The sequence below is a fragment of the Saimiri boliviensis genome, chromosome 2 (assembly GCF_048565385.1).
Source record: "Saimiri boliviensis isolate mSaiBol1 chromosome 2, mSaiBol1.pri, whole genome shotgun sequence".
Classification (NCBI taxonomy): Eukaryota; Metazoa; Chordata; class Mammalia; order Primates; family Cebidae; genus Saimiri; species Saimiri boliviensis.
The window spans coordinates 86,464,236-86,484,920 of NC_133450.1; the positions used below are offsets into that span (position 1 = coordinate 86,464,236).

The 20,685-nt window shown below is 36.5% G+C and overlaps 1 protein-coding gene across 7 annotated transcripts in view; it reads right to left on the minus strand.

Annotated features, from left to right (window-relative positions):
* SLTM (SAFB like transcription modulator) overlaps positions 1 to 20,685 on the minus strand; it is a 56,976-nt gene that overhangs the window by 15,437 nt on the left and 20,854 nt on the right. For 3 of the 7 annotated variants that reach the window (XM_074393835.1, XM_003928981.4, XM_074393837.1), the window contains exons 4-9: positions 18,599 to 18,796; positions 17,652 to 17,699; positions 6,488 to 6,515; positions 4,695 to 5,163; positions 4,042 to 4,091; positions 2,109 to 2,227 (exon numbers count right to left, since the gene is read on the minus strand). In XM_074393835.1, the coding sequence (XP_074249936.1) occupies positions 2,109 to 2,227; positions 4,042 to 4,091; positions 4,695 to 5,163; positions 6,488 to 6,515; positions 17,652 to 17,699; positions 18,599 to 18,796 (912 nt within the window). The remainder of the gene's footprint in view (positions 1 to 2,108; positions 2,228 to 4,041; positions 4,092 to 4,694; positions 5,164 to 6,487; positions 6,516 to 17,651; positions 17,700 to 18,598; positions 18,797 to 20,685) is intronic. The other 4 variants (XM_003928982.4, XM_010339610.3, XM_074393836.1 and 1 more) reach the window with 4 other exon arrangements.

A 20,685-nucleotide genomic window follows, 5' to 3' on the forward strand; every position in this document is an offset into this window, starting at 1 on the left:
CTTATCTATGAGTAAAGAATCAATCACATATTTTAAAAAAAGCAGACTTAAAAATGCACCCTCTGAAAAACACCCTAAAGCTTGAAAGACAACACTTTCCATCTATGTGCTTTTAAAATGTATATTCTATGAAAGTGACAAGTAATTTCAATTCTGTAAGATGGACAGTTAAAGAGACAAGGCAGGGACGGATGAGTGAGAAGAAAAGCAAGAGAGAACGATCCAGTGCTAAACAGAGAAGTAAAGAAATAAAGCTGGGAAGAAATATACAGGGAAATAAGGAGTCTTACGGTGTGGGTGGCTACAACCAATCAACTTTTACCTCAACCCTAGGAAGGGCTTATCTGCCCCAGAGCCATTTAATTTTAAAATCCACAAGTCTTCTTACTAAGTGTATGATATCCTCATATAGTTTTACTACTAATAAATACCAGCATTAAAATACTGCTTTCACATTTCTAACAATACATTATTAAAAATAGAACAAAAATATGTAACACAGCCTATCATGGGACTACAATTCTCATTGTTCTATATGTGACACCTACAAGAATTTCCTTTACTCTCAGGCAACTCACTAATTAAAGCCAGAAAAAAAACCCTCCTAAAATCATAAGAACAGGTTTTGGACCAACAATGGTTATTAATTCAGTAATTACAATATTTGAAAGCCTATCACGTGCACATGAAGTACAGTAAATAAGGTCCCTGACCTTACAGAGCTGGACTACATTAACTATGGAGTACATTAACTACGATGTATATGAAAAAGTACAATGTAAGTCGACAGTATTGAGTGCCCTCAGGGATGCAGCTCACAATTCAAAGCATTCGTTATTAACTGAGTATTCTTTGACTACTCCTCCTCTTCCTTTAGGTCTCCCCTTAACTGCCAGAGAAACTTTTCCTGATAAACTAATCACAGTAAAGCCTCCCCTTTGTAACACCTGTATACTTTTCCTTCACAGCACTTACAACTTCTGATTAAGTTTATATATATATGTGTGTGTGTAGGTTTGGCACGGTGGCTCACACCTAGAATCCCAGCACTTTGGGAGGCTGACATGGGTGGATTACCTGAAGCCAGGAGTTTGAAACCAGCCTGGCCAACATAGTGAAAACTCGTCTCTACTAAAAATACAAAAATTAGCCAGGTATGGTTGCTTATGCCTTTAATCCCAGCTACTAGGGAGGCTAAGGCATGACGATCACTTGAACATGGGAGGCAGGGGCCGCAGTGAGCCTAGATTGCACTGCCACATTCCAGCCTGGGTGGCACAGTGACACTGCATCTCAAAAGGAAAAAAAAAAAGTTCATATATATAGTTAATATGTTTTATTAAGTTTTAATATATAAAATTTAATATATGTTTATATATAGTTTAAAAGTATCTATCCATCTATAGCCAGTTTTCCATTAAATCTTTTTCTTTTTTTTTTTTGCGATGGTGTCTCATGTGTCGCCAGGCTGGAGTGCAGTGGCACGATCTTGGCTCACTGCAACCCCCACCTCCTGGGTTCAAGTGATTCTCGTGCCTCAGCCTCCAGAGTAGGTGAGATTACAGGCCTGCGCCACTACGCCCAGCTAATTTTTGTATTTTTAGTAGAGATGGGGTTTCAACATGTTGGAAAGGCTGGTCTTGAACTCCTGACCTCGTGATCCGCCCATCTGGCCTGGACTGGAAGTCTATAACGAAGATCATATCTGGCTTCCCCTAACCCCCAAGGAATTATATATCCTATTGCCTAATAATAGTCTAAATATCAATATATTTTCAAGATGTCCAAATCAGGCTCAGCAATATGTTAGATCCCATGCTACTTGCTAAAAAGTATCACGACGAATACACTTGGTTCTTGGCTTAAGTAGGTTTAAGGTTTGGAATATAAAGATCCCGAAGGTTCAGGGAGAGAGAGAGATTAAATGATGACACACTATTTATTCCCTAACTCTCATCTACCATTCCCACAGAACTCAGTAATTATGTCTATTAACAGTCCTAAGAGATAGAATAAATTAGAAGATATTTATGTAATACTATTTAGAATACAATTCTCATTTCAAATGCAGATACTAGAAAGACGGATAAAAAGGTAAAAGTATGTACCTTTCCATATTTGCCAAAGAGGTTCTTCAAATCAGCAGCTTTGGTATTGGATGAAAGTCCACTAACCCAGATATTTTTAGTTGAGCTTCCACTGCTACCACTAGTACTACTTGTACTTCCTAGAATAGATTTAATATCAGATTTTTAAATACCACAATCAGAACTTTTATACAAAATTGTAAGGGCCATGTTCTTTCAAAACTATAGTTCTGATAGTATGGCATTAGTGTATCAAAATCCTGAGAGTTTACTATTAATGAAATCAAACAACAGATAACATAAGCAGTCATGAAAAAAATCTGAATATATGTACATTTCCTATTGTATGAGTTCTAAGTTTAAGAGGGTAAAAAATCAAATATATGTCTCGAATTTTTGCTGCTCAGTTTTAATAATTTATACTCTACCACTGTATTGAATAGAGGCAACCAGGAATCAGTCATTTAGGAATGATCAGACTGCTTAATTGCCACATCTGCTGTGGGCTTTAGATCATGAGAAATTGAAGAGGAAGAAGAAAAAAGTCAGAGCAAAGTATACATTTTTCAATAACTTATATGGTTAATAACAAAAACTAACCAACTGGTACATCTTCATTCCCTATTAGAGAATAGGTAAAACAAAATGGGAATTACATGCAGCTGGATAACTCTAGATTCAATAAGAAACAATCTTATAAAATAAAACAACTACAAGATTAAGATCAGAGATCTCAAAATCCTTTAGAATAGGTAAATTACTATTTCTGTACTATGTCACACACAAATTATGGCTTCATATGTATAGAGGCCATATCTTAGGATACAGGCCTAGCCAGTCACCCTTTTCTTTAAATGTGCTGTAATAAACGGGAAATTTTCATTCACTTGACTTTATTTGGAAAACAATTTTTACTAACTTTAAATAGTATACAAGCAATTAAAAGGAATAATTTCTATACTTCACATTATGAAAGAGTAAAAATTTTAGATGTTTTAAAAAATTACATGTGTTAACAGTTGTCAAACTACAGTCAGTGTAGCCTTAGAGGGAGAGAAGACAACACATACCTGGCTCAAATATTTTAAATATTAATGGTTGATACTTTTCTTAAGAAACGCATTCATCAAGGATCTTATGAAATGTTAACTTCATGTTTGTGTATCATTTTTGTTACCAGTAACATCTGGGCCCAGATACTTTACTCATTACACAGAAACTTTTTTTTTTTACTAATAGGAAAAAAAGCTATTTTTTAAGCAAGACCAGCCAATTCATAAATCACATCCTTATAGTTTCTAACTATTTAAAATAAACTATAGAGGATGCATATAATTATTCTTTACACACTTAGAAGGTATTTTAAAGCTTTGCAGTCTCTGAATGTTTTATTTTCCCTTAAAATGCTTTTGTAGAAAGTATTTTTCAAGTAAACACAGCACATGTACAAGATGAAACTATAGCTCATGGGCATGAGGTAACCAAAGATTTCTCAATACCAGAAACCAACTAAATATTGCATCTTGAAACTTAGAAGAATTAAAAAAAAAAAAAGAAAGAAAGAAAGAAAACACTAGACTTCACAAATGTAAGTATTATTTAAAGACAGAACAAGGAAAAGGTTGTGATGAAATATAGTAGTTATAAATGAATAACAAAAGATAAAATACTTCTGAAATTATAATGTAAGAAAATATCTATCAATATTCAACACAGACCCTTAGCCAATCGGTTTTTAACATACCCAATACCAGTTTGCAAAGTAAACAGTAATGCATCCATCACATTTTTCTGTAATCTATGTAATTCCATAGTTTATATAATGACCATCTCAAGTTTCTAGTTTGTCAATAAAATTTTAAGGACTAAATGTCAAAACACTATACAACTACTACTTTTTAATGAAAATATGCAAAGTCAACACTGAAACAAATAGGGGAAAAAAATCCTTTACCTTTGTCATCTTTAGATGATGTCTTGCTGTCTTTAGATTCCTTTGAAGAGCTAAAGAGGCAAATCACCAGAAGAAAATTGAAAACAAAAACAAAACCCAAAATCGAACAGCTTGATATTCACTATATTTTGAACTAGTGCTATTCATACAAATTAACAATTCCAAAGGCCTAGATTAGATTATTTGAACAAATGACTCCCTGAGGATTCTTGCACTGATTTTCCCCAAGATGCCTGAAGATCTAGATTTTCTGACAATTCTATTCAGTGGAAATATGGCCATCTTCTCCAGATTTCAGGACTGGGACTTGACTTCATTTTGTGTTCTTAGAACTGATAGTTGTTCATTAACCATCATCACAAGGATTTTAAAAAATAAAACACAAAAAAATTGTCAATTTGAAAAACAAAAAACAAAAAACAAAAAAAAACAAATATATGCTGACATTCGACAATGCAATCAGTAGAACACACTGCATTATTATGAAGATCTTGAAAATTTTTTAAAGTAACTTATGACGGTCAAAAATATTATAGGCAGGATCATAAGACACTAATTACTGTACATGTTCTTGAAGCCACCCCCTTAATGTAGAGTGATCTTATTGAATGCTGGAATTCAGTATCGTAAAGAACTGACATAGAAAAACAAACCTCTTTGCTTGACCAGAGGCCCCAGTAGACGAGGGCCCTTTCTTCAAAGTATCCTTTTCTTTGTCTCCAGATTCTGCTTTCTTAGAACTTTCTCTGGCTTCCTTCTCGACAGGGTCACCCTTCACGCAGTCTTCCTTCTTACCATCTTTATGGTTCGCATTCATCTCATAATCCTTGCTTTCCTTCTCCGGGCTCTGTGCAATGGCGTCCTGCCCATCTTTTGGCTTACTTGCTTCAGAATCTGTAATTTTCACATTTTTACCTGTTTCTAGGAGGTCATCACCATCAAAATCCAGAGTGATGGCATCTTCAGCCTGGATTGTGACCGAGATGTTGTCATCCTCAGCTTCTTTCACAGTCGTATGAGCTTCCATCTCTTCATGAGCTGTGTGATCAGCCTCAGCTAGGCTCCCTTCTGAAGGAAGAGGTTTAGATACTTCTTGTGTACCATCACCAGAACCTGCTATATCTAAGAGGATTTAACAGGAATAAATATGGCAAAACAAGAAGTTTAAACAATTTCATATTCATAAGCTAGAATAGGACCTAGAAAATATAAAGCCAGTTATTAGCACTGATGGAAGGTTAGGGGAAAAAAAACACAAGGGTATTAACTAATATAAACAATCCTTTACCCAGGATCACTTATTCTTCATGGAAAAAATGATTTCTACATACAAACACCAAACAACAATAGTGAGAAAATGGTTCCATCCTGAAGGTACCAGCTCTTCATTTCTGGTTATAAGTTAATGGCATATGGAAGATTTTGTTCCTCCATGGGACAGTGACAAAAGTGCAGATTGTTGTTCAATGTTCAAATTATCCTGGGATTGAACCCTAGTGACCTGCAGAACTCCCATGGTGACTTCTCGAAAGGTCACAGTCTGAGGATATCAGTCAGTCTTCAAAGTATTTCAGGGCTCCATCTTTTCCACTCTTCAACACTTGAGTAGTCCAGAGTCGTATGGAAAACCGGTACAGAAGGCTCCGAAGATGCTCCTGCTCCGTAACGTTCAGGAAATTGGTTATTTCCAGTCTTCATCCTGTCCAGTCAATCTGCAATTACTGTTTTCAAAGATGTCTTGCATTCCCCCAAAATAGAAAGGCTCCGGGCATGTGAGATTTTCAGTCAGTAGCTTTACTTCATCATTGCTTCTTGGCTTTTTATTTGCCTTGGTTAACCCTGCTTCATGTCCTTTCTAGTCCAATGTAGGATCCTTTGACTTCTGTGCAAGGACTCTTCCATAACCTCCTACTGACCACATATATTGCTACTGTTGCCCCTGTAATTGTATTGAATGAGATAGCTCGTCTAAACTACTAAAATTGTCAGACGACTGTATGAGTTTCTCTAAGCAGCAAACACAAAGTCAGTCTCCTGATCATTCATCATTTTTAGGACTAGTTGTAAAATTCACTGTGAGTTATGCACTAAGACTCCAATAAGCACATATGAGTTACTGCAGCGTCAGTCTTAAGAATTTAATCAACTTACCGTATACCAGAAGTAATTTTAAAAATAAAATTAAAATTTGGTTAAATAAAAAACAGCGTTGTTCACTACAGTAACTGATATGTACTATTAAGTTGGAATATATCTTTAGTTTCTAAAGAAAATTAAAACCAATTGGAAAATAAAATCAAGATGCTAACTTAATTCACTAAATAGATAAATCTGAAAATAAACTAATTTCAAAAATAAGATTTCAAAAAAGGAATGCTTTATTTTCACATAATTTGCTATTTTTTAAATGTTAGCATTTTAAAACTCTATTTAGCATCAAACATACCTTTCTCATTTTCTTCTTCCTCACCATCCTGAAATTCAAAGAATAATCAAATGTAAAATGAATTCACGTAAAACTGTATTTTAGTAATAGCACAAAACCAGCCAAGTTAAAAGTGGTGGATAGTTTAATAATATTATTTAGGGATACCTAATACTAATAAATAAATAGGCTATTCCGATCAAAACCAGAGTCTACATAGAGATATACGTGGTACAAGTTTGGTACATTTTAGAAAAGAGGTATATCTATCAATGAGTAGATCAACAAAAAACTAGATTCATTTCAGTATTCAAAACTAGTTTATATAACCCAATTCTTACTCATATTAAAGAGCTGTCAATAAGAAGACTGACCTGATGACATATTTTATGTCACTCAGTTCACAGGTACTCTTAGCTAAGATATATTTTATTCAAAATAGTACCAGAGAGTATAATCTGTAGACATAACTTTCAAGTTCTTGAAGACACAGTAATAAACAAAACAAACAGACAACACTCCCCTTTAAGTATATTGGACATTAGAAGAATAGTTACTAGGTCAGTTTCAAATTATTCATTCTTTTAATGTGTTAAAAATGAGTTCATATCACACCACTGCACTCCAGCCTGGGTGACAGAATGAAACCCCGCCTCAAAAAAAAAAAAAAAAGTTCATAGTTGTCACACATATACTGATGGCCAAGCCAATTTTAAAATGGCTTTGTACTATAGATAATCAAAACAAGTAACCCACACATTAAAAAACAATGATTTTTGCTTATATAAATTAAGAATGCAGTAGGATTAAAAAAAGAAAAAATGATTTTAATTTTAAAATATTTGACAGTTTCACTAAAACTAAAATTAAAATTAGGAATGTGCTAGCTTAAAAACAGAAGTGTCATAAAGAGGAGAGGCTTAATTACTCTACCAAGCAAATACTGCAAAAATCACTGAAGTAATAACATCCAACATGGAACCAACATTTTCCCAAATACAAGAGTATAAAGAATAAAGTAATATGCATTAAAATCTCAGTAAGTGAAAAAAATTAAAGGATCATTTTATTTTTTAGAGATGAGTCTTGCTATTGATGCTCAGGCTGCTCTTGAACTCCTGGCCTCAACCTGATTATCTCACCTTATCCTCCCAGGTAGCTGGGATTACAGGTGTAAACCACTTAAGATTGGCTTAAGAGTTTGTTTTTGTTTTTGTTTTGTTTTTGAGACAGGTTCTTGCTCTGTCATCCAGGTAGAGTGCAGCAGCATGATCACAGTTCACTGTAGCCTCGACCCTCCTGCCTCAGCCTCATTAGTAGCTGGGACTACAGATGTGTGCCACCATGTCCAGCTAATTTCTTTAAAAATTCTAATTGAAGGTGAAGGCTTGCTATTGTTGCCCTGGCTGGTCTGGAACTCCTGGGCTCAAGTGTTCCTCCTGCCTCAGCCTTCCAAAGTTCTACGATTACAGGGCAAGCCACTGTGCCTTACCAAGTGTTTTAATAACTTTTTTTTTTTTTTTTTTTGAGACAGAGTTTCACTCTTGTTACCCAGGCTGGAGTGCAATGGTGCGATCTCGGCTCACCGCAACCTCCGCCTCCTGGGTTCAAGCAATTCTCCTGCCTCAGCCTCCTGAGTAGCTGGGATTACAGGCATGTGCCACCATGCCCAGCTAATTTTTTGTATTTTTAGTAGAGACGGGGTTTCACCATGTTGACCAGGATGGTCTCGATCTCTCGACCTCGTGATCCACCCGCCTTGGCCTCCCAAAGTGCTGGGATTACAGGCTTGAGCCACCGTGCCTGGCAACTTTTTTTTTTTTAAGATGGAGTTTTGGTCTGTCACCCAGGCTGTAGTGCAATGGCACAATCTCGTCTCCCTGCCACTTCTGCCTCCTGAGTTCAAGCAATTCTCCTGCCTCAGCCTCCCAAGGAACTGGGATTACAGGTGCCCACCACCATGCCTGGCTAATTTCTGTATTTTTGTGGAGATGGATATTGGCCAGGCTGGTCTCAAACTCCTGACCTCAGGTGATCCACCCACCTCAGTCTCCCGAAGTGTTGGGATTACAGGCGTGAGCTGCCTCGCCTGGCCTTTAATAACGTTTAAAAGACAAACTAAGCAGAAGTATGTTGTTTAAAGTCAGGTGATGTGAAACCTGTGAAATTACCACATACAAAGCCTTAGAGCGGTGGTTCTCAAACTTGAGCATGCATCACAACCCCTGGAGGGCTTGCTAAAATAAAACACAGATTTTCTGATTCAGAAGGTCTAGAGTGAGGCTTAAGAATGCGCACCTCTAACAAGGTTCCAGGTGATAGTAATGCTGCTGGTAGAGAGGACGCTGAGAATTACCGCTTTTACAGAATGACCACTTCTCAGTTAAAAAAAAAAAAAACAAAAAACTGAAACGTAAGTAGAACTTTAAACGGCATATTTATAACACAATTTTAGATTCATATAAAAGCATGCACCTCTTAAAAATGTCAAATATTTTACAATGTGCTCAAAAGTACATTTGGATAATTTGTCTATTTAAATTCCTTTCCTTTCTTTTTTCCTTCCCTTCTCTTCCCATCCTTCTTTCCTTCCTGAGTGTGTTCTCTTTTTAAGTTCTTTCTTTCTTCCACTCTCTCTTTTTCTTGCTTTCTCTACCTGGTGTATGTGTGTGTGAGAGAAACAGCAGGTCTCCCTCTGTCACCCAGGCTGGAAGTTCAGTGATGTGACCTCGGCTCACTGCAACCACTACCTCCCAGGCTCAGGTTTATTCTCCCGCCTCGACCTCCTGAGTAGCTGGAACCACAGATGTGTGCCACCACAACTGGTTAATTGTTTTGGTATTTTTTGGTAGACACAGGGTTTCACCATGTTGCCCAGGCTGGTCTCGAGCTCTTGAGCCCAGGCAATCCACCTTCCTTGGCCTGCCTCCCAAAGTGCTGGGATTGCAGGCATGAGTCACCACGCCTAGCCAACCATAATAATTTCTATGAAATTATTTTATTAATAAATGATATATGGACTAACTTAAAGTGTGCCAATTAGGGAATGACCAATTATTTTACAACTAAAGTACATGAAAGAAACTAAAAATACTAAAAAACTCGGCCATAAGAAGTAAAATAGTCCAAAACTAGTAAATCATCAATTGATAACACTGTAAATTCTATCACTAAATAAGTCCATTATACTATGCTCTAAGAATCTTTCTCTCTCTCTCTTTTCTTTTTGTTTTTGAGACAGTCTTACTCCATCACCCAGGCTGTAACGCAGTGGCGCGATCTCAGCTCACTGCAACTTCCACCTCCCGGGTTCAAGTGATTCTCATGTCTCAGTCTTCCCAGTAGCTAGGATTACAGGCATGTACCACCACACCCGGCTAATTTTTGTATTTTTAGTAGAGATGGAGTTTCCTCATGTTGGCCAGGCTAGTCTTGAACTCCTGGCCTCAAGTGATCCTTTCGCCTTGGCCTCCCAAAGTGCTGGGTTTACAGGTGTGAGCCACTGTGCCTGGTGTCTAAGAATGTCTTTTTTTTTTTTTTTGAGATGGAGTTTCGCTCTTGTTACCCAGGCTGGAGTGCAATGGTGTGATCTCAGCTCACCGCAACCTCTGCCTCCTGGGTTCAGGCAATTCTCCTGCCTCAGCCTCCTGAGCAGCTGGGATGACAGGCACACGCCACCATGCCCAGCTAAATTTTTTTTGTATTTAGTAGAGACGGGGTTTCACCATGTTGACCAGGATGGTCTTGATCTCTTGACCTCGTGATCCACCCGCCTCGGCCTTCCAAAGTGCTGGGATTATAGGCGTGAGCCACTGCGCCTGGCCAGAATGTCTGAATAAATTGTTTTACTACAATATATTTTTAAGCATTATGTGTCCAATCTGCAATATTTGGAAAGGAAGGGAAAACACTTTAACATGGGTGGAATGATAGACAGAGACAGCAAGGGAAGAATGAGTTATGCTTGAATTATGGATAAATCTTTTTCTTTCAAACTCTCTTTTAGTTTAGTAATTTTTCTTGAGGGAATAAATAAACTGAGACACCTGAGCTTTTTAAAGCAGACTAAATGAATTTAAAGAATGCAACAAGTGGTTGGGCGTGGTAGCTCATGCCTGTAATGTTAGCACTTTAGGAGTCTGAGGCAGAAGGTAGCTTGAGTCCAAGAGTTCAAAACCAGCCTGCGCAACCTAGTAGTAAAACTCTGTCTCTATTTTAGAAAAAAAAAAAAAAAATTTTTTTAAGAAAAAATAGGCTGGGCGCGGTGGCTCACGCCTGTAATCCCAGCACTTTGGGAGGCCGAGGCGGGTGGATCACGAGGTCAAGAGATCGAGACCATCCTGGTCAACATGGTGAAACCCCGTCTCTACTAAAAATACAAAAAAAAAATTAGCTGGGCATGGTGGCACGTGCCTGTAGTTCCAGCTAGTCAGGAGGCTGAGGCAGGAGAATTGCCTGAACCCAGGAGGTGGAGGTTGCGGTGAGCCGAGATCGCGCCATTGCACTCCAGCCTGGGTAACAAGAGCAAAACTCCGTCTCAAAAAAAAAAAAAAAAAAAGAAAAAAGAAAAGAATTTTTTTTTTAAATGCAATTTGACTCTCCTTATCTACCTTGAATCCCAAGAGCACACCACTTCCAAGATATTATTTTAGAGATGCAATACTGAAAGCTTCAAGAAAAAAAAAAACATATCCAAATCACAGGCTATTTTAAAAAGTAAAATTTAAAAAATACTATGATGTAAAACACACAGTTTGTTCTAATGTAGTTCCTGTCAATTATAATGTTATTTCTAGTTGCTAAAGTAACTAGTAAGGTTTGTCTTACTTGCTGCAGAATTTTTAGGTATTTATCTTAGTAATTCAGCATTTCTTCTGAAGGGTTTCATAATTTAAAGAGAAACTTTATGACATACACTTAAATGTCGCTAGGGAAATGGCCTGACCCAGCTTCTAGAAAACAAAACTAATTACAAAACGGGTGAAGTACAGAAACAACTTGGGTTAAGTAGAAAAAATGAACCATATAAATGCCTGTTTATTTTACTATGCAGTATGTGCAGCAAACATAGCACGAACCGTAAGTCCGAAATAAGCCCAAAATATTTGCAATAAGGAAACAAACTAAGAAATACAATGGGAAATTTCTCATCTTTAGATATATATGCACAGACATGATATGCGACTATATGAAAACAATATCCTCCATTGAAAACAGGTTTCTTTTTTCCAAATGAGGAATATAGCAAATAAGTAAATGTAAAGCATTTATTTATTAAATGTAAAGCATCCTTTTAAATTAACCATTCAAGTTTGTCCTGAAAAAGAATACTTCACATGTGAAGCAGCAGCAAATGTCTGTAAGGTTAAGTACTCATTTTGTTTATCTTCATAGTAGGATCTGCAATCCTTAGTCAAATGCTAAAGGACTTACATAAAGCTCCTTTATTTATTTTCATTTCATCCTAGGAGCAGCAATAACTAATAAGAGACAAAGACAAGCCTAAGATTTATTTTCAGTTAACCAAGTATTTACTGCATATGCAATTCTACTGCTTCCCACAGGTTATATTATGATATATGTACATGCATAGGCTAAGTAAAATGACCTCCTTTCCCCTGACTTGAAATGTAAATATTCAGACTGATATTTAAAACAAACCTTCAAAATAGCTTTAAACCACTACTTACCTATCTGGCAATATGCAAAACATCGGCACATTAAGTACTCAAAAACTGTGTGTTGAATGAATTTACTAAATAGGTGTACTTTAAGACTGCTGTTTTTAGCTGGAAAGACTGAACTAACTGCTTGATTTTTATGTTATCTGAAGGGCTTAACTTTGGCATTATGTTAAGTACAACAGAACTCTCAGAAAACATTTGCTAGCATGGAGTTATTTAGTGAAAAGAATATCACACTAGGCATCATGCCACCTAGGTATTTACCCTGTCTTTATCACTGAAACAGTTTTACTCCGTGGTATGTCATCTATCTAGATGAATTTACCTATTAAAATGGAGTTCACATGTGAACTATGTAAGATATTATCAAGAATTGAGTAAGGTAATGGATGTAAAAAGTTGTCTGTGAATAGTAAAGCACTTAATAAGAGAGAGATATGAAAGAAAGCTTCGCGGAGGAGACAGAGGTGCATCTGGCCGTGAGAGATATAAAGATTTCATGTGACCAAAAAAAAGTAAGATGTTTGAGGTTAGTGAAACATTAGGGGTAAAGGGAAAGAGAAAAAAGGAAGACACATGATGTTACCAAAGAGAAGAGGTTCTTGAGACTAGAGTAAATTTTAAAGAATTAAAGTTAAGTCCAAGCATGGTGGCTCATGACTGTAATCCAAACACTTGGGAGGCCGAGTTGGGTGGAAAGCTTTAGCTCAGGTATTCAAGACCAGATTGGGCAACAAGGCAAACCCCCATGTCTACAAAAAATACAAAAGTTAGATGGGTGTTGTGGTGCACACCTGTAGTCTCAGCTACCCGGGAGGCTGAGGTGCAGTGATCACTTGAGCCTGGGAGGCCAAGGCAGCAATGAGTGGAGATCACATCACTGTACTCCAGCCTGGGCAGCAGAGTGAGACCCTATCTCAAAAAAGTAAAAATAAAAATAAAGCATGAGCAAACAAGAACATTTCAGAGAAAAAGCTCCAGAAATTTCTCAAGTAAGCGGTATGTTCAAGTTAGTAAAACAACACTACAAATGACCACTAATTGTACATATACTACATCAGAATCTATGATTAATCCCTACATTAACTAAGACATAATATTCATTTATAGACACAGAAGTTGACTAATAAAGAACCTGTGCCACAATCACAATATTGTAATTACGTAATAGAAGTAGAATCTGAACCAAAGTCTACCTAGTGTAACTGCCTAGCGGCTAATGCCTAAAGATTTAAGCTTCAAGTCAAAGCCTGAGACTGGCTTAAAATAGACATATCCCTATACAAATATGCTGCATATATGTGTACACACACACACACACATACACACACATACTTTTTTTTTTTTGAGACAGAGTCTTGCTCTATTGTCAATGATGGAGTGCAGTGGCAAAATCATAGCTCACTGCAGCTTCAACCTCCCGAGATGAAGCGATCCTCCCACCTCAAGCTACCTCCTGAGTAGCTAGGACCACAGGTGAGCACCATCACGCCTAGGTAACTTTCGTATTTTTTGTAGAGACCGGGGTTTGCCTTGTTGCCCAGGCTGGTCTCGAACTCTTGAGCTCAACTGATCTGAATGCCTCAGCTTCCCAAGTACTGGGATTACAGGCATGAGCCAGTGCATCCCGCCAGATTAAATTTTCTAACTTTTCTGAGATAGGGTCTTGCTCTATTGTCCAGGTTGGAGTATAGTGACACAATCTTGGCTCACTGCAGCCTTGACCTCCTGGGGTCAAGCGATTTTCCTGGCTCAGCCTCCTAAGGAGCTGGGACTAGAGGCATGGACCAGCACACCCAGCTATTTTTAAAGGTTTTTTTGTATAGACAGGGTGTTGCTATGGTGCCCAGGCTGATCTTGAACCCCTGGCCTTAAGCAATCCTTCTACCTCAACCTTCCAAAGTGCTGTGATTACAGGTATGAGTGACCACATCTGGCCCAGACTAAACTTTGAAAAGCAATATCTAACTACTGAAAATAAAGGAAACAAATCAACCTAGACATGTATCAGTGGGTGACACAACCATATAGAATAGAAGAAATTTAAAACACAGTGATTTGTTCATCCCCAGAGGGGAACATCCTTGCGAAAAATACGTCTTAAAAAAAAATCTTAAATTACTTTCAGTAACTACACTGGTGGTGTATTATCATTCTAAAGTTGTTGTATGTGTACCGTGAGATAAGGGAAATGATTATCTTGGAAGTACCATATGAATTGAAAGTCTATTTGATCTTAAAAGTAAAAACAAGCAAAAAGCAAAAACAAAGAAAACTCCAACATTTTCTCTAGCACTGTACACCACAAAGACCTAGAAACAATGAACAACTCAGTAGCAGTGAATACCTCCACCACCTAGATTGTTGTCTTGAAATACCACTTACCACTATAAGGAAAAAATGTCTAATTATAGGTCTAGAGCAGGAAATGGCACATCTTTACATACTAGCAAGCAAGGAATCAATCAAAGTCTACTGAGATCATGCTGAAAGGACTCAAGAGCCAACTTTAAGAGGCTCTCACTATATGGAACAATTTAAGCATTAAGGATAATAACTGCAATGGACCAAAATACATTACATATATTTAAATCCATGAGTTCAAAATGAATCTAAAAGGAGAAAAAAGGAAAAATTAAGAACTAACTAGCCACTGTCAGAGAAGCCAGTGAACCAGCTCAATATTCTGAAAATTGGTAAATAAAAAGGAAAGAATCAAACATACATCCTGGCTTTCCTGTGTAAATGATACCACTGGGTAACCAAATAGTAAATAAGGGAAAGTTTCTCTTTCTAGAAACATTCCAACTAATAAGGAAGAAATGACAGAATTAGAATAGCATCCCTTTGCAACCCCTAATGGGATATGAATCATCAGTGATTGGTACTATCACAAAAAGACAACCAGATATTATGTGCATCCAAATAGAAGAATACAGTACTACACCTATGAGGTGGCTGTGTGTGTGCCAGGGTGGGGTGTTAACGCTGAATCTGACACCAAGCCTCTAGATGCTACAACCAATTTACAAAAAATACAATAAACAAAGGAATATGTTGAACACCACCACAGGAATGCAATCAGCAAAATCTAGGCCTTGGAAGCTCTACGGCAGCAACTGGCAAACTACAAAAGATTCCGTTTTTGCCAACCCTGCTCTAAGGATAAACAACTCGATGTTTTCCATAAATAATACAGTAAGAGGAAAAAAGAGGGAAGGGAAAACTTAAAGATTAAAAGAGACCTAAAACATTTCCATCAATCACAATATACAGATCTTACTGGTATCTGGATTTAAACAAGGCATAATAAGGGAAAAAAACATATAGAAAACAGAATATTTGAATCCTATTTCATAATACTAACATTTATATCTTAGGAGTGCTAATGTAAAAAATAAGAGTTCTCTTTTAGAGATACAAACTGAAAATTTTCAAGGGAAATATGTTTGGATTTGCCTCGAAATAATGAAGAAGGGAGAAAGTAAATAGAGGCATAGAGGACAGTAAGACTGACTGTAACTGAAAGCAGCTGAAGCTAGGTGATTGTTACATTATGCAGTATCCCTGAATGCACAAAGTAACACAGTCAGTAAGCATGTTTAGAAACATTAGATAGTAATGGAACATAGACACATTTATGTTTCCAGATGTTCCACTAGACATTATTTAGACACAGAAAAAGGTTATTTTAAAGAAAAGTTCTCTAAAAATGTAACCTCATCTTTTGACACAATTTGGCAAAATCTTGCTCCCTGATAAGAAATACATAATTTGGTCTTCTTTTAGATACTTTATTTTCATCTGTTTAAACAGATGAAATAAATGTTCCTAATAAAGTTTATTATTTAAGTGGTGATCCTTAGATATGATGCCTTCATACAAATCACAATATGCACAACTAGAAGTGGTCCTTGATGTAAGCTAATTTCTAACTGCCAAGTAACACCTCAACTTCCCCTTTTTGCAAATCAGTAATCTAGAAAAGATAATCCCTCAATCTGAGAGTTAATCTTCCTCAAGATTCTTTGTTTTTGAGATGGGCGTCTTGCTCTGTTGCCTAGGCTAGAGTGTGGTAGCTTGATCTTGTCTCAGTGCAACCTCAGCCTTCCAGGTTCAAGTGATTCTCCTGCCTCAGTCCCGACTAGCTGGGACTACAGGCAACTACCAACATGGTGGGCTAATTTTTTATATTTTTAGTAGAGATGGGTTTCACCATATTGGCCAGGCTAGTCTCGAGCTCCAGACCTTGTGATCTGCCTGCCTTGGACTCCCAAAGGGCTGGAATTACAGGTGTTAGCAAACACACCTGGCCCCTTATACATTCTTTATCACTAGGAAATCAGTGTACTTAGGGGTAGGCCCACAGACATTCACCATCCTAACATTTCCTTCTTGAATATTCCAAATGATTAGCAACATTTCTCCCCACAATGCAATTTCTCCTCCACGGCAACACACAGAGAGGCAATATATAGCCTCAGCAGCATTTGTGGCTCACCAGCATTTCAAAGGCAAGAAGAATGCTGCAGAAAAGAAAGCATGCAGAGGCAATCAACTAAGTAGTCCATGAACACAAGCCCAGGTACTCTTCTAGGCAATACTACCCAGAGGAAATAACTGACATGATCACAATTTTTCCTGAATCTAGTAAACAAAGGAACCTATATGTTTATTTGAAAGTACACCATTTAAAGAGGACACAATCCTCTCCTACTTGGATAACTATGGTAATTCTAGAGCTAATACATGCCAACAGGCGCTGACTCCCTTCAAAGAGTGATGCGTACATTTATCAGATTAAAACCAACTTGGATCAAAACCACCAAACTGTCTCTGGTTTTTATAAGATTAAAAATAAAAACAAAGAGGACACAAAAACAAGAGTTCTTTAGTTACAGATATGAGGGGAAAAAAGGATAATTTTTTAATGCAGAAATTATAGATGTCTGTTTATAGCATATAAGTCACTTTAAAACATACACTATGTGTCTCATATATAGCGTCAACAAATGTAATTACACACTGAAGTACAGTAATTTTCAACACGCACGCACACACACACCCCCCAAGTAAATTTCTAGAAATTTTTAATCATTTTTAGACTACGCTTATTATAGGAGTGTTAACAAAATTTTAAATAAAGCTTTGAAAAGGATATTAGTACTTTTAAATGACTTATTTTATACCAAGTGACAAGAAAAAAATCAAGAAGACTGTAGACTTCTCAAAAGACTAGTAACCAGAGTTAGGTTTTACAGAACGGATGGCCTTTTTTCTAAAATTCTGAATGATGGGAAACTCACAGTAACTCCAGTTATCTTTCAGGCAACAGAAATTTCAGCTGCCAACAGTTTTAAGCACTTTGTGTACGTCACGTAAATAACTCATTATTAAATTTAACACAGTTCAAGTTAAAGAATTATGAAGTCAAAATAAGATTCCTTTTCCAAGCCCTTCCACCCACAACACTGAATTCATAGGACTAAATGTCAACTTACTTGGGCTGTTAGAAAGGTATCATCTTCACCTTCTTGAGCTTCAATTTCCTAAGTAAAAGGGTATACAATAACTTTGCTTTACAAAATATCTGGGTAACATAAGAATGCTTTTATGCTTATACCTGCTTATCATTTGCCTTGGGTTCTGTATAATATCTACGATACTATGGGTACTAAATCAGTGCTTAAGATTCAGATTATACTTCTTATGCCAAAAAAACCAAAATTTAGTCATGTCGCTAGAGAATTAGAAACATTTCTCTTGAGCCTCTCGTTTATTAGGGTAGGTAGAAGGGAAGTGTTTTAACTATGAATACTAACAGCAGTGACTCCTTAACCCACTGACTTCCTTAAAATATAATAACATACTTTAAAGCAGGACAAATGGTCTGTAAATGAAAGCAAATAATAAATGAAATATTATCTGCTTTAAAATTAAACTTTCATAAGTAATTCCCCGCCCTTGATATAACCAAAGAAATGTAAATTAAAGCAATCTTTTATACCTGCTAAGGTAGCAGAAGGGGGAAAAAAGCTTATCACCAAGTAGTGTTGGCAATGCCAGAATGAAACTGATATATTCATTCATCGAAGAATAGGAAAAAAGCCTTAAAACTTAAAATGTGTCAAATTAAAGAAGTATCTTTTAGATATGTAGAAATCAGTCTAATAAATTATGGTAAAATTATGAAATTATGTTACATGAAAATACAGAATAAATAGCAACTTACGTTGTAACAACTATGTAAAAATATATATTATGTGAAATGAGCAAAAATTTAAAAGATTGCCTAAGGTGGTAAGGTTTTAGATGACTTATAAGTAGCTTTAATAACACATCTTTTAAAAATTCTAAGACTTCCAAATTGAACTAAGAAAAAAAATACTTTTTATTATTTAAAACTTAATGTATCTGTGTCATGTTTTAAAAAAAACTGGCTAAAGACCTGACTTTCGATGTCCTCTTTTTCTATATCTTCTATTGCTTCTGCCTCTATTAATTCATGAGCTCTCTTGTTTTCTTCTGCAGAGAGTAACTCCTTGGAATGCACATTTTCTTCTTCATTTTCACCAAATTCTTCAGAGTCCTTTAGTTCATCATTTCCATCTTGCTCTTGTGCCTCCTGATTCTCCAATTCACAGTCCTTTTAATGGTAAGAAAATTTGGTACAACTAGAGGCAAAGTAGCGTGGGCTATCCACCAAACGTTTTTGGTAATTTATACCTTTAAATGTGTCAAATTTGATCATATTTTAATATTCCCAAAGTTCAATCATTGTATCTTATATATTAACTGTGCCTTTAAAAATAGGAGGTCTAATACCAAGATTATCAAACACGAATCTGAGTTCTCAAATCTCTCATATTAAAATGCACAACAATTGAATTGCTACTAGAGATGCCCTAAATTCCAGTTATTTAATATTTACCAAGCCAGCTCTAGAAGCTGTCCAGAAAATATGGCTTGATTTCTCCATGTGCCATAGGTTGAGTTAACTTCAAAGACCTTGGAAGTCTTATACATTAAAACAAAATTTATTTCTAATAATAAGAAACTCCTAACTGCTGCATAAATGACTGTTGTTGAAAAATATGCCAATCACTAATTGAAATGTATTTGCTTTGAAATTTACCACTGTGCCAAATGCCAATTAGGAAGGGGAACATAGGTTGTGATTGGTCTGTTTGTCCTTCAAAGTTTATGGATATACAGTACTTCAGTGAAAACAAAATCAGCAATCTGCCTAATTTCCTCTGATTAAGTGCAGAGAAAGGAGTGAAAGCAATAAACATTCCTTTTTTTTTTTTTTTTTTCCTGTTCTTACTGTAAATCCAGCAGATTTAAGAAAAGGTTTCTTGGTTAAAAGGTGAAAGAGGCAGAGGCATGACTACTAATCATTCACAGCTAAACTGCAGTGAGGAAACTGAAATTTCTATCTAGAGGTGGGCAGAGAGAAGGAATATGATTATTTTGGAATGTAGAGTGCTTGGGGAGCAGAGGATATCTTGTTTGACCAAACATATTACAGTGAGAGTGGGGGAACGGTAGGGGTTGAAAATGGAGTACACAGCTGTATTATGGCAGAAGAATAGGCACAAGAAAGATCAAGGGAACTTACCAAGGTGATCTCACCTATTCTGAAGTGCCAACTATGACTAATTTCCTCACTTATTCAAAGAAGCAATTTGTATACTATTCTGGTATTTAGGCAATAGGTGAAATTTACCCACCATTACTGTATAAATTCCAAAATTATCAACCATGGGAGATGAGAAAAATATATTCACTTAATTTCTATCAAATACATCACATATATGTTGATACTTCCAAAAATAAACTGAAGATATGTTTAAACAGAATTTTTTTAAAAGCTCCTAGAACCAGGCGTGGTGGCTCACGCCTGTAATCCCAGCACTTTGGGAGGCTGAGGCAAGTGGATCACGAGGTCAGGAGTTTGAGATCAGCCTGGCCAACATGGTGAAACCCCATTTCTACTAAAAATACAAAAATTAGCCAGGCCTGGTGGCATATGCCTGTAATCCCAGCTACACAGGAGGCTGAGGCAGGAGAATCGAACCTGGGAGGTGAAGGTTGCAGTGAGGCAAGATTGCACCACTGCACTCCAGCCTGGGGTACAGGGTGAGACTCCATCTCAAAAAAAAAAAAAAAAAAAAAAACAAAAAAAAAACCACAAAAAACAAAAACAACAAAAAGCTCCCCTGTTCTTCTAGACATTATGAACACTTTTATTTAATAATAACACAAAGGCATCCTTTGCAACACATATAAGAGAGAGTACTATTAGTCTTCTGAATAGATGTATATATCTTCTTAGGACATTTCAAACCGCAACGTTTTTATGAACTGAAGAGCTAAAACAAACACTTTTGAAAAGGAAAAGATTTTTTACTGAGTCATAATGCTTTTACAGCTTATGGAAAATCTCAACTTAATCATACACTTACTGGTGAAGACAACTGAAGAAAATAAGAACAAAAAAAGTAAACCTAATGGAACATATATCATAAGGAT